At 42.5% G+C, this 14,525-nt stretch overlaps 1 protein-coding gene across 17 annotated transcripts in view; it reads left to right on the forward strand.

The window, feature by feature from the left end:
- Window positions 1-14,525, forward strand: part of STK31 (serine/threonine kinase 31) — a 97,470-nt gene that overhangs the window by 67,399 nt on the left and 15,546 nt on the right. For 16 of the 17 annotated variants that reach the window (XM_024106776.3, XM_065583367.1, XM_042861450.2 and 13 more), the window contains 5 exons: window positions 52-177; window positions 1,225-1,350; window positions 1,627-1,713; window positions 2,423-2,572; window positions 8,152-8,277. In XM_024106776.3, coding sequence (XP_023962544.2) covers window positions 52-177; window positions 1,225-1,350; window positions 1,627-1,713; window positions 2,423-2,572; window positions 8,152-8,277 — 615 coding nt within the window. The remainder of the gene's footprint in view (window positions 1-51; window positions 178-1,224; window positions 1,351-1,626; window positions 1,714-2,422; window positions 2,573-8,151; window positions 8,278-14,525) is intronic. The other variant, XM_065583369.1, reaches the window with a different exon arrangement.

Consider the following 14,525-nt stretch of genomic DNA (forward strand, 5'->3'; position numbering starts at 1 on the left):
TATTAAGCTAGTTAGTGGCATTTTGGTTGTGTTTGCATGTGTGCGCTCCAGAACTCTGGTGGACTTCTGACAGTCAGCTTAGAACGGGATCTTCTTGATGCTGAACCCCTTAAGGAATTGAGCATGAAGCACCCATTAGTGTGTTTGGAAGTTCAAGAACAGAAGGTTCTTTTAAAGGTAATTTTCTGTCACTGACTTTCAGTTTGTAGCTGTATGTGGAGCTCTCTTGGTAACTTACTGAGTATATTGATCTGCTTGAACTCAGTAACTGCTTCTTTACTACTTTCAATAATACCCTAGTAAATGCTAATAATTCAGCTAGGCTCTTGGATCACTATCAAAGCAATGTTATTTTTTTGCTGTTTGTCTCCATCTCTCTTCTCCTCTTTCACTTCTCTGGGGGCAGCTGCAAGCATGTCCCTTCCTTTTGCTGACTGCCATTCCTGGGCGTCAGCGGGCCCTACTCTTACTGGCTATCACTCCCTGTTCCTGGTGCATTCAGTCTCCATCGTACTCATACTGACACCTTCCCTACTGATTCCCGGGTGTCTCCTTTGCGTTCCACTGCCACGCTTCCCCTCCTACCCACCAGTGTTCGGGAGATCAAGAAGTATGAAGTTAATGGTGGAGCAGTGTAAACCAGTTGTGGGCAACCTGTGGCCTGTCAGGGTAATCTGCTGGCAGGCTGTGAGACCGTTTGTTTACATTGACCGTCCGCAGGCACAACTTCCCACAGCTCCCAGTCGCTGTGGTTTGCCGTTCCCGGCCAATGGGAGCTGAGGGAAGCGGTGCGGGCCTCAAGGACGTGCGGGCCACTGCTTCCCACAGCTCCCATTGTCTGGGAATGGCGAACAGCGGTCACTGGGAGCTGCGGGCAGCCGTGCCTGTGGACAGTCAATATAAACAAACTGTCTCGTGGCCCCCCAGTGGCTTACCCTGGTGGGCCGCAGGTTGCCCACCACTGGTGTAAACACTGCTTGTTAACTTGGCTATGATACTGTTTGGTCAGTGGGAACACTGGACCTGCATTGCTAGTCCAACAATTTAAACGTTCACAAAGAAAATTTGGGACTGATCTCTCAGATCCCAGGTTGAGCATATAATTCAATATAACAGGAGGTCACTCAATAGAATTTGTCATGTAATTGTTCGTAAAAATAAAATATAATAATTCCACATTAACAACGTTAATTTAGGAATCAGCTGAAAATTCTTTGTTTTCAGGGCTATTCGGTAGATGTGAGCACAGAGGCAAAAGCGATAGAAAGAGCAGCCAGATATCACAGAGCTTGGAGTGAATTTAAGGAGAAATCTGGATTATTACAGTTGATGTTCCTTTTTTTGTGCAAGGTAAGTTCTAGATTGACATCCTTTTTTGATTATGAATCTTCTAGATGAAAAATAGCAATTTGTTGTTAAAGCTTTTTGTTTTTTTAACCAAAGCTTTGGATAGAAAAATTTCCCTGCAGAGCTTACGTAAACAATCAAACGAAATTGATTTGGTTTAATGAGGACTTAATATGTGCTAAATGTGTAATAAAGTTAACTTCACAGTAAATAGATATTTTAACTTGAATCCCCTTCTTTATCAGTCTATTGTCCTTGTTTTTTGTTTTGTTTTTTAAGTCTGATCCTTTGGTATATCTGATGGTCCCATATTACCCAGGAGCAAGTGTAGGAGCACTGCAGGCTAGTTCACCTTTAACTTCAGAAGTAAGTAATAGGGTAATTTATTCAAAATTTCAGCAAGGTTTTTTAACAAATATTTAAACCAACTTGATCCTCTCTTCTCTTATTTCACCTTTTTCTTTGCTGGCCAGTGATGTGGCAATATAACTTGCATTCACGGTTGATGCGTGATAAAACTCTGCAAAGGAATATGACAGTTTTTGTTTTTATGAATACCTCAATTTAGTGTCCAGTCACTGGGGCTGGGATTTTCAAACGACCCTGGAGGTGGGGACCTTACTCACGCTCCTTTGAACATTCCAGCTTTTGTTGTTGTTGCTGCTATCCTTTACAAAATATTGGCAAACAAATTTTAAAATACTATAATCATGATTACTCTTGTCTGAGTTTTCATCCTGTCATTTTCTTTCCTACCTGTCCTTCCCCCGAATGACTTTCAACTGTAAACAAGCCATTTGGTTGCATAGCCTTCTTTTTAAATAAATGGTCATAAGTTTTGTGAATGGCTTTTTCTCTTGCATTGCGTGTCAGGATAGAGCCAGTTATGAATCCACATATCCGAATGGATATTTACATTTGGGTTTTCGAAATGATTAATCCAGGTGTGATTGGCTTTTTTGACTGGCTCTGCAATCCTTTAGAATCTTACTAAGTGTAGTGTAGTTTCCCATTCACAATACTTGCAATGGTTCTCTTGGCTCTTTCAGTTTTTAAAATTGTTTATTTTCATCAGGAAATACTGAAAGTGATGGAAGGAGTGGCACGTGGTCTGCATACGCTGCACAAAGCGAATATAGTTCATGGGTCTCTGCATACAAATAATGTGTTTGCTGTGAATCGAAAACAAGGAATTGTTGGAGATTTTGACTTCACCAAATCAGTGGTAAATTTTTTAAAAAATATATTCAAGGGTTTCCTTAATCTTACTCAGAATTCTGCATTATGAGTTATATCATGAATGCCTTTCCTATTTTTTTGGTACCCCTTATTGTGAAAATATAAAGATAGGTTTTATTGACAAATTCTTCATTTGCTAGTGTATTTTGAATACTACTTCAAATGTGAAAGCGTGCCAGAGGTGGGCGAACAACGGCCCGCGGGCCACATCTGGCCTACAGGACACCCCTGCCTGGCCCCTGAGCTCCTGGCCCGGAGCCCTCCCCTACTGTTCCCCCTCCCCTGCAGCCTCAGCTCTCGGCGGCGGGGCTGAAAGCTCTTGCTGGGCAGTGCAGCTGCAGAGCCACGGCCTGACCCAGTGCTCTGTGCTGGGCGGTGGCGTGGCTGGCTGGGCAGCATGGCTGCCTGTCCTGGTGCTCTGGACGGTGCGGCTATAGCGCCACCAGTGCTCCAGGAAGTGCGGTAAGGGTGCAGGGAGCAGCAGGGGTTGGATAGAGGGCAGAGGAGTTCAGGGTGGTGATTGGGGGTGGGGGTGTGGATAGGGATTGGGGCAGTCAGAGGGTGGGGAACAGGGGGGTTGAATGGGGGCAGGTATCCCGGGGGGGCAGTAAGGAAGGGGGGGGGCTTGAATGGGGTGGCAGGGGGCAGTCAGGGGCATGGGTTCCGGGGGCGGTCAGGGAGAAGGGGTGGTTGGATGGGGTACGGGTCCTAGGGGGATGATCAGGAATGAGAGGAGGGGTTGGATGGGGTGGCGGGGGGCAGTCAGTGGCGGGAGGTCTGGGGACAGGGAGGGGTGGATGGGGCAGGGGTACTGGGGGGGGCCGTTGGGACAGGGAATGGGGGGGTTGGATGGGGCAGGAGGCCGTCGGGGGCCGAGAAGCGGGGAGGGGGGGAGGTGTTAGATAGGGGCCAGGCCATGTCTGTCTGTTTGGGGAGGCACAGCCTCCCCTAACCGGCCCGCCATACAATTTCAGAAACCCAATGTAGCCCTCAGGCCAAAAAGTTTGCCCGCCCCTGGTGTATGCAGTGATTCTGAATAATTCCAAGATAGTGTTGTAAATACTGGTGGAATAAGTTTCTGTAGGCACTATAACCTGAAAAAAAATATGATCTTTACTGAGTATGGCCCTGGTTCAGCAAAGCAGTTAACAAAAGAACATGGGTATTGTTGTATTGGGTCAGCCTTGGCCAAGTCTAGGTTTGTCTAGTCCAATATCCAGTCTCCAACAGTGGCAGCTAAATTCTCTGAAGACTGTGTCTGCACTGAGCATGTTCCATTCATGGGCTGCAGGGGCTGGTCAGGACTTTCTCTGCAGTTGCTCCTCCTGGCAGTCATGGAGTGCTGTTGCGCTGGGCGCAAGAACTGAGAGCAGGAAGTATCTCTGCTGTGCTCTAGATAATCCTGGAGTCCAGGCAGCCAGGAGGAGGAGAGATGCAGCTGACTTAGGTGTGGACCAGAGACAGAAGAATCAGGAAGCCTGACAGAATTGAGACTAGAACCTAGTTCTTCTGAGTCCCAGTCCAGTGCTTTACTGCAAGGCCCACCTTCCTTCTCTGGGCTGAGAAGGAATGCTGCCTCGCTAGAGTTATGTACAATAAGGAAACCACCTGGATATCTTTACATACCTCTTCAAATTTCTGCAGATTACATGTTTGATAAGTGGGTCCTGTGTGCTGTAGTCTGTTAATCTGCTTTGTGGTTACCTACCCTTTGTTCTAGAGTTGTATGTTGCTATCAAAGTTCTGTCTGTGTCTAGAATGGCTTAGAGAAACATTGGAGAAAAGTATCTTCTCAAATTTCCTTTATTTCAACCATAACATCTCAGTCTGTGTTTCTCCTGGTACTGGAGTATCTTTTCATGGTGGGTACTCTCCAGTATGCAGTACCGGCAAGAGATTTTTAGGGGGTATGGGTTACCGGAAAGACTTGGGGCTAGCCCCCTCCACCTCCCTGATCTGCTCCTTAAAGGAGCAGAACACAGCTAGGGAGGGCATTTATTCATTATATGGCTTTAACAGCACAATGCATATGCTAACAAACTTAAACAAAGGCTGTTAAATTGGTCAGGAGCCCTGGGTGGGGGAGCGGGCCGAACCGGAAGGTGTTTAAACGGTGTTTTTGATTGTTTCTCCCCATTGGTCTGAATTATCCATGACATTCATAGTGCATCACATCAAGTCCAAATCATTAGAGGAATGCCTCTGCTTGCACTGACCAGAGGATGTTTGGATTCTGATGTCAGCCCAGTTCTGCAGCCTGACAGGAATCAGGTGTTGTCCCCAGTATACATAGAATTCTTCTTTGTAGCCAAACTAGTCTAATATGCATTTTGCTAAGTGGAACTGGAGCAGCAAAACAAAGAAAACAAATGCCTCATTTTCCAGCTTTGTGGGTGAGAGAACTATACGTGAAGATTATAATGCCGGACACTGACTAACTTAAACCAGCTGCCTCAGGAATCTGCCAAGAACTTTGCTGAAAATATGTTCCTCATCTTAGCAACGGAGCTAAGGTTTATCAAGCATCTGCCCACCTTTATTCAAATGACACTCCTTCTGATCTGACAGCTCAAGCAGTGTCGTTTCATCTAGAACAATTTACAAACTTGGAACCTAATCCTGTAAATCCTTAATCATTTGATCAATCCCATTGAAGACAATGGGACTATTTGCATGTCTATGGACCGCTTTTGTGGTAAGAGTTTCAGGAGTCTGTTCTGTTCCTATAAAGGAAGTTGAATCTCCCATTGAAATCCAGAGTTTGTGTACAATATCATAATGCAGTTTAGGATACAGTTCTACTTAAAATTTGTCTTTTAATAAGTCATACATATGCTGAAATGGCGCCTCACCCAACTCCCATAAAAACAGACTGAAATACTACATATTTTGGGGAAAAGTGAGTAGTTAAGCATGTTGATGTTTGTATATACAAACACCCATTTCATCACTGTACTGGAAAATATAGCTGAACTTAATTTTCTATGGAATTTGAAGAAAGTTGAACAGATCCAATTGTTTTCTGTGTTAATCAGTGTGAACCTGAAAAAATGACATGTTTTCTAAGAGAAAAGACTCAATCCATACTTATTGAAATTTTTTTCCCTTCCAACTGTTGTTCAGAAGGTGCTACAAGACACATACATATGTAACCTCATGAGCAGAGGGTGGAGAGGATACCCTCCCACATTATGACCAGCAAAATAAATAAATAAAATCTGAGTTCACAGATTTGCAAACCTAAAAACCTGTTATGCTTTAAACCACCTCAGCACATACCAGGTTTATGAACATTAAAGAGTTAACTGCAAAGGAACTCTGAAGCCCGCTAACCTGAAAGTGTGCCAGCTAGTATGCCCTCACTGACTAAAGGTGCAGTCACACCTGAACAGCTAAAAATTAACCTAACCCTTTTAAGCTAAACAGAGTCATGTCACTGGCTCCATCTCTGTTGTTACATAACAGATAACAAAGCTCCAGTGGGGCATGGTGCTGGCACATAAGGTCTCAGGTACATGGTGTGATTTTTCAGAATCTCTTTTGGGAATAGTCATGTAGGTGAAATAGCTGGTACTTATGATTATGCTATTTCTATGCATGTATATTCATCTTGGTATCTGAAGTTATGAATATTAGTTGTGTTTACTACATGCTTGCTCCTGTGGTAATGCCCAATAGGTATTTAGCCAACACATGAAGGGACAAGTCAAGTTGAATGGCCCATTAAGGAACATTTAGTTCACAGTGGACCCAGGAAAACGCCTGTCTACACTTAATGGACTTTTTGTGAATGTTCTAACTAGAATATGGGTGGGGGGGATAGATATGTAACTTGCCCATGTGACTCCAAACAGCATCTTTCACAGTAAGAACAGATTTCCCTTTACTTGGCACTTGGCAGAAGCTCAAAAGGCCTTGTCTAGAAACATACATCAATTTTGCCTCTTTCCTGCTCCAGCCTCTGGACTCTGAACATATACTAATGGGAGCATTCTAACCAAGAGACTGAGGACTTTAAGGTAATCTGGAGCCTTCATATTTCCTTGATCCTTTGTAGATGGACTTATGAGTTGGATATGGTACAAAGACTGTTCTAGCCTCATTGATTGCTGATTTCTCCCTTGCAATGGACAAAGATCAGATGTCTGCTGGCTTTCTCACATGAGTCAGCAGTCTTCGATACCTGTGGTATAAGCAACATAGTCCTTGCTTGAGTGGTTTTGTTCTTTCCTCTCCAAATGTCAAAGCCTGTTCCCATTGAACTCAATAGCAAAACTCCTTTTAATCTCAAAGGGAACAGGATTTGGCCCCAAGAGATCAGTGATTTCAATCAATTACTTATCTGTCCAGAGACAGTTCTCATGCACGTTCTGCCAGGCTGATTTTGATTGCCCCTCCTGTATGTCATGCTGAGGAAAATAATAAAACAATTTGGGCTGCAGTTCTGTCAAGATGTACATGGCACACACAGGTCTATGCCTCTTTTCTATCAAACCCAGATGGCGCAGCATCTTCGCTTTCCTAGTGCCTGGCAGAGAACAATACTTAGATAAAGGCAAGCTGGCACAAGCTTAGTTTGGACATAACACACTATCAGTGCCTCCCTTCAGGGAAAGTGGAGTGATTGTCCTTCATAGCCTTCTTTCATTTAAGATGTTTTCAATTTGGGGTGCTGCTAGATCCTCGATGATACCTGGAAGTACAGGTGGCACCAGGGCCCCAAAGCATCATTTTACAACTGCATCTGTTTAGCAGATGCAGTTGTAAAATTTTAGACAGGTAAGGGTGATGTCGGAGGGGATGTGTGGGGTCCCCAGGCTGGGCAGGGAGGAGTCATGTGGGGAGGTCACGTGCCTTCCCTTGTGTCCCTCCCATGAGTGCAGTACCGGCAAGAAAAGATTTCTACTTGCACCACTGGACTAGAGCCTAGTTCTTCTGAGTCCTAGTCCAGTGCTTTACTGCAAGGCCCACCTTCCTTCTCTGGACTGAGAAGGAATGCTTCCCCTCTAGAGTTATGTACAATAAGGCAGCCAGCTGGATATCTTTACATACCTCTTCAAATTTCTGCAGATTACATGTTTGATAAGTGGGTCCTGTGTGCTGTAGTCTGTTAATCTGCTTTGTGGTTACCTACCCTTTGTTCTAGAGTTGTATGTTGCTATCAAAGTTCTGTCTGTGTCTAGAATGGCTTAGAGAAACATTGGAGAACAGTAACTTCTCAAATTTCTTTTATTTCAACCATAACATCTCAGTCTGTGTTTCTCCTGGTACTGGAGTATCTTTTCATGTGTAATTTTTGGTATTAGAATTGTTATTTTTCATGATGTGTGAGCAAGAACCAGCTAGTCCCGTGTTTTAAGAGTGATACTTCATTGCCTTTATTCCCCCTGTGCTCCATTTTTGGGTGGTAAGAGACCTTTTCAATCCCCTGTTTGGACTATCATTGAAGGAAAAAATGTAAGGCAAAGCTGTTCATGTGAGATCATGAGGAATGGGAAGGAATGTTCATTTTACTGTATTGTCAGTCTGGCTTAAAATTGCTGATTGTAATGTTGTCCCTTCTAGGATCAACGTGCCTCTGCGAACTCTATGGTAGTGGGCAACTTGAACTTAATTTCCCCTGAATTAAGAATGGGACACCTGGCATCTCCATCCTCTGACATGTATGCCTATGGCTGCCTTCTATTCTGGGTATGTTATTGCTTATGAAAATGACGTTTGGTTAATATCATGAAAATATATATATAGTAGGTGTTATAAATAGCAATAAATGTTATGTCCCTCTTCTGTTTTAACCTGTCCTATTGTAATGAATGCTCATATTTTAAATTGAGTGCTGTGAGTAGAGGGAATGGGAATTAGGTCTGTGAGCAGAAGAATGCATTTTTCAGTACAATTTACAGTGTGGCTTGTCTCCCTAAACAGCAGCACTTAATAAAATGAGGCTTTTGTTCTGTACACTGCAGCTTTTCAGTACTACTATATTTCTTATCCTTTCTGTGTAAGCTGCTTTCTCTAGCTTCATCTGCAGGTCAGTAGATAGTTGCCTTCATTTTCCATCCCTCCCGTGTTCTGAGTCAAGAATGGGATTGTCGGGTGCTCTTTTTCCTGCAGTATCACTTGGATTTTCATTCCACCTGTGGTATCAAGTCAAGGAAGAGAAAATGCCCCATTTTCAGTTAGTTACTGGATCATATTAGGTAATATGCTCTGCCGTAACTCATGCTGCTCTCTTCTATCCTGGTTTTCTGTTGCTTTACTTCTGTGCCCCTTTGCTTAGGGTTCTGAGGATTCTAAGAACATAAATATGGCTGTTGTAGAGTGTAGCAAGCCGCCAACTCACCGGTGCGGCACCTCCTGTTGGTCAGTCTGGGAATTAGCTCACCCAGCTCAGGAGTGCCCTCCTGGGGCCGGTTTCTCCCCTGCCCTTACCTGCTCCTCTGCAGTCCCTTTATCTCCTCCAGTTCAGGCCCTGCGTCCCTCCCAGACCACGGTGCCCCTTATCTTGGGGTACTGCCCCCCCGGCAGTGTCCCCACACTCTGGGTCTCCCCTCCTCAGGGGAATCCCAACCCCCCTATACCCACCTTGCCTCAGTGGCTACTTCTACTGCCCTTCTCTTAGGGGCAAACTGCAGTCTGTAATGGCCACTCATCACTGGCAAGGGGGTTGGACCTAGTGCCTTTCTAGCCCCAGCTGCCTCCTTGAAGCCCTAGTACCTCCCCTGGCGTTTAGCAAGGCTTCAGCCTGGGGACTCAGCAGACCAGAGCTCCTCAGCTCTGTCTGCCCCCTTCCCCAGCCCTCTCTGCCTCAGGTACCCTGCTTGCTCTCCCAGGCAGCCTGGTCCTCTCTGCTCCCCAGCTGGAGCAAGAGTCTCTACCAGGCAGCTAGGTCCTTCTTGCTCCACTGCTGGAGCAAGACTCTCACGGCTCCTTACTCACAGCCCTCTTATCAGGGCCACCTGTGGCCAGCTCCCCAACCAGCCTCCCTCAGCTGCTCTCACTCCTTTTATCCCCGTTACACAGACATATGTTTGTGCAAAATTCTAATTTAGAGAGGCTACGTCGTAAGGGTCAGTATTATGAATATAGGAATTTGGAGAAATGCCCAGGAAGCAGGGGTGGAGAACAGTATGGCTGTGCCCAGCAGTCCACCACAGAAGCTCTCTAGTTTGTTTTTAATAAAAAAATTATTCCTGTCTCTTTCACTGATTTGCTGTTTAATAAGAACCCCAAGATCATTACATGGTGTCAGGAGTGCCGTATGAAAAGGAGACTGTAGTAATTATGAGGTTTACTCTTGTGTTGGAAACAGAAAGGGGAACACGTAGAGCAGCAAACAGAGAAGAACAAAGGCTATTTTATGTATTTTATGAGCACAAACGTAGCTCGACTAGCTTAAGAAGAGAAGAATGCTAAAAATGGATGTGTTGCAACCTCCATCCAGTCTGCAGTTGACGGGCAATGCTTCAGAGAACTGAAAAAAATTCCGACAGAGATTTGAATTATGCTTAAGCAGCCATAGAGGCAGAGGAGAAAAATTATAAAGCAAAATCATCAGTCTTTTTAATGATGTTGGTGAGGATGCTTTGGATATTTGTAACAACTTTAAGTTTGAAGAAGATGAAAGCATGAGATTAAGTAAAATTTTGACTAAATTTGAGGAACATTGCATGCCAGAAGGAATGAGATCTTTGAGAGAGACGAATTTTTTACATGCATGCAAAAAACTGGTAATATCATAGAGCAATATGTGACAGAATTAAGGAGACTCAGTAAGACCTGTGACTTTGGTGAGCTGATGGAATTTCTGGTCAGAGATAAAATAATTTGTGGCATTCAAGACAATGTGTTGAGCGAGAGCTCCGTGAAGGAGATACAACTTTAGGAAAGCTCTCCAGATGTGCAGAGTAGCAGAAACTATGAAAATGCAAACCAAAGAACTGAATTCACAAGAAGGGATTATCCACAAACTAACTACAAAAGAATATAGCCAGAAAAGGTCAAATCAAAAAGTGGAACCTCTCGCTATGAAAATCACTGCTGGGGAGAGACTTGGAACACACGGTTATGAGGAATGTGTGGATCACAGCATGGCCCCAAACAGTGTATTGCCTTTGGGGGAAACTTTCATAAATGTGGGGAAAATAATCATTTTGCAAAATGCTGCACATCCCAAATGCAGAAAAGTCAAGTGCATTCAGTTGATGACAACCTGGTTGAGCAGTTTTACATAGAGGTGCTGGGATCAAACAGACCTAATGAGAGGGACTGGATACTGCCTATGAAAGTGAATGTAACAATTATTCCACTCAAACGTGACATAGGCCCTCAGGTTAATATGCTATCTGAACAAGATTGAGACTGAAAATAAGACTAAAACTTGGATCAACAAAAATAAAAGTAACTGGTTATTCTGGAACAAATCTACCTGTATCAACTATAAAAACCCCATATACAGGTTCCTGTTCTTTGCAGTGCCGAAAGAGGTGATACCAATTTTAGGTCTTGTCACCTGTGAAAAACTCAAACTGGTATAATGGGTGCTCTCACTACAAGATCAAACTGAACCTGGCTATGAGGCACTCATTTGGAAATATCATGATCTGTTTCAAGGGTTGGGTTGATTGCAGGATGAACACTCAATCCAGATAAACAAGCAGGTCCCTCCAGTTTTACATCCATGTGGAAAGGTGCCATTTACACTCTGTGATAAACTCAGGGCTGAGCTCACAAGGATGGAAGCAATGCAAGTAATGCAAAAAATTGAGGAGCCAATGGAATGGGTAAGCTCCCTAGTTATTGTGGAGAAAAATAATGGCAAGCTGCACATATGCTTAAGTTCAAGAGACCTCAATAAAGCTATAAAAAGAGAACATTTCAAACAGGGCCATCCCTAGAGACTGACTTTTGTTGTAGATATTTTTTCCAATGAAGGATGTAAAACCTGATAAGATTTCAGCCATTGAAAGGATGCCTCATCCCCCCAGTCAAAGAAAGATGTCCAACAGTTCCTGGGAATGATTAATTATCTTGTAAAATTCATACCTAATCTGTCTACAAAAGCAGCAGCTTTGAGGAAACTCCTAGAAAAACAAGAATGGTACTGGGGTGCAGAACAGGAGGAATCTGGGAAGGCTTGAAACAACAGCTGATGCACGAGCCCGTGATGAAATTCTATGCACCAGGCAGGCCAATTAAAATTTCAGCAGATGCTTCACAGTCTGGGTTAGATGCAATGATTTTACAGAAACAAGAGGACTGTTTACAATCAGTAGCATAGACATCCAAATCACTGACTGAGGCAAAAACAAGATACGTACAGATTGAGAAGGAGCTTTTAGGAATATCGTTTGCCTGTGAAAGAGCCAATCAATATATTTATGGCTAGACAGTGGTTGTTGAAATGGACTCACCCCTATTAGTATTATTTGGCAAACAACTAAATGGCTGTACCTTAAGGTTTTAAAGAATGATGATAAAGCCGAAAAGTATGATTTGATTGTAGCCTACACACCTGGTAAATTCATGTTCACTGCAGATGCACTTTCCAGACAGAGACTCCCACTACTAAACCAGAGAGGACCTTGGAGATAGAGATGCAAGCCTATGTAGATTTGGTTTGTAAAGTCAATTCCCTTAGGTAACAAGAAACTGCAACAGATAAGAGGGGAAACGGAGAAAGATGAATCATTGGGGATCCTTTAAAAAGTCATAGTTATAGGGTGGCTTGAAGCAGGGTGGATTTGATTTAAATCATGATTTAAATCACTAGTCAGGAAGATTTGATTTAATAATGGATTTCTACATAAAAGTGCATTATTGTTGGTTGTTATAACCTTAATACATATTCTTCACAACTCAGAGATAGATGTAGGTTTCATTTTTAGAAGGTACACACTATACATTTTAAAGTGATTTATTTTGAAAACTTTTCAGCTTAGTTTTACAGCTATATCAGAAAATGAATGATTGGTTATTTCTTTTACCAAACGTAATTGAAGCAGATATTTATGAAGTCATTGGGAGGTGAACTATTTCCAGTTCAACAGATTAATCATTAATATTTGGAGGATTTTCTTGCCATGCTGTATTAGGAGGAGAACATCACCAGACAGACATTTAAATTGTTTTATGTAATTAAAACAATATTATGTATTCTGGATTTTTTTCTTCAACAGCAAACATATAATATTTTAACAAAACAAGCATATGAATTTTTGAGTTTAGTTAAACATCCAAGTTTTTTAAAATCAGGTTTGTTTTTGTTAAAATTGTTTTTAACTAAAATAGTTAAATGAAATATTTTTTTTTTTAAAAAAAGAAAAATTAAATCGACTATGTCAGCCAGGTCAACATGAGAAACTTAAAATATTGGCTTCTGCAGCTAATTCAGTCATCTTCACCTTCATTTTCCTGTTTGTTCATAATCTGGAAAAGAAACACAAGCTTTCCTGCTTTTTCAGGTCTCAAACGATTTCTCAATTTGGAATGAATTAGTCCAAAGGAAGAAAATACTCTTTCTACATCGGCAGAAGAAGCTACTGCTGTTAAAAGTGAGATTATCACTTCAATAGTCTCTGAATCTGAGCGCTTAAATTACTTCCACCACTTCACTGGTGTGACTTTCCTTAAAACATCATCAGCAAACATGTATTTCGTGAATGGTTCACCCTTAGCTCTAAAGTTTATTATAGTTGGCATTATGGAGGGATGATTGCTGGATGTCCATGTCATAGCCAACTCCTCTTCTTCAGGAGTTAAGGTTTGACCTTGGTACCGAGTATTGAGAATATTTGCAAGAAAATGAGCTGGAGATAGTGCTTGTCCCATTGGTTTTTTTAATGCTTGTAATTTAACTCTGTCATTGCACATTTCTCTTTTTAAGATCTCACTCAGTTCCTTCCAAATTTCAACAGCGTCAGTAATAAAACAGCTATTTCCCTGCATTTTGTTCAAGGCTACAGAAGTAGGGTTCGGGGTACTCAGCATGTGTTCAACATTTCTCTTAAGCCCAATGTTGAGAATTTTGGCTGTGACAGTGCCATCTATTTTTTCACGATTTTGTTCGCAAACTGTCATCAGATTAGGCCAGTTCTTGATATAGTGCTCAAAACAGTCCACTACTGAGTTCCATCGCACATCTTGTGGGAGTTAGCTTGGTTCCTCCCACTTTTTTCAGAGCAGCTGCTGCAAAGTGGTTGTTAGGGAAGTATTTTGCAATTTCAACAACATTAGCCTTTATTTCTGGAACACTGAAGTCTTTGGCTAGGAGGTGCATCAAATGAGCACTGCAACCATATGTTATTAGCTTGGGACTCTTCTAAATAATTTCTTCTCATCTTGGATACATTTGCAGCATTGTCTATGACCAAGCTGCGTACTAGACATTTGAATTTTTTTCTCAGTTTGTTATAGCTTTTACTGCCACTTCTTGTAAGTATTCTGCTGTGCGTGCATTTCCTGATGTATCAGTTGTTTCTGTAAGGAAGACATTCCCTTCTTCTGTTGTCACACAAGCACATACAACAGGATCATTGTGGACATTGCTCCACCCATCAAGACACAGGTTAACAATTTCAACCTCTAGACCTTTTGCACACTGCTCAATTTCTCTTTCATACACTTTATCCAGCAATTTGCCTTCAGCATCTGCTCTGTTGGGTGGACTGTAGCCTGGTCTTAATGACTGAACCATGTTAATGAAATGTGGATTCTCAATCATACGGAAAGGAGAGTTTGTTGCATAAACAAATCAGGCAATATTTTCATCAGTTACCTCTTTTTGTAATCTACTGGTTCTTATCACAAACTTATCTATGGTTGTTTCTGGATGTTGGAGATGTTTTTTTCTTTTTGCTACAGGTGCTATACTGTGGCTATGTGACATACATGATGTGACTGAAACACTATCATTGGCAGATACCTCTGAAACTACAGAA

Source organism: Chrysemys picta, chromosome 2 (genome assembly GCF_011386835.1).
Source record: "Chrysemys picta bellii isolate R12L10 chromosome 2, ASM1138683v2, whole genome shotgun sequence".
Taxonomy (NCBI): domain Eukaryota; kingdom Metazoa; phylum Chordata; order Testudines; family Emydidae; genus Chrysemys; species Chrysemys picta.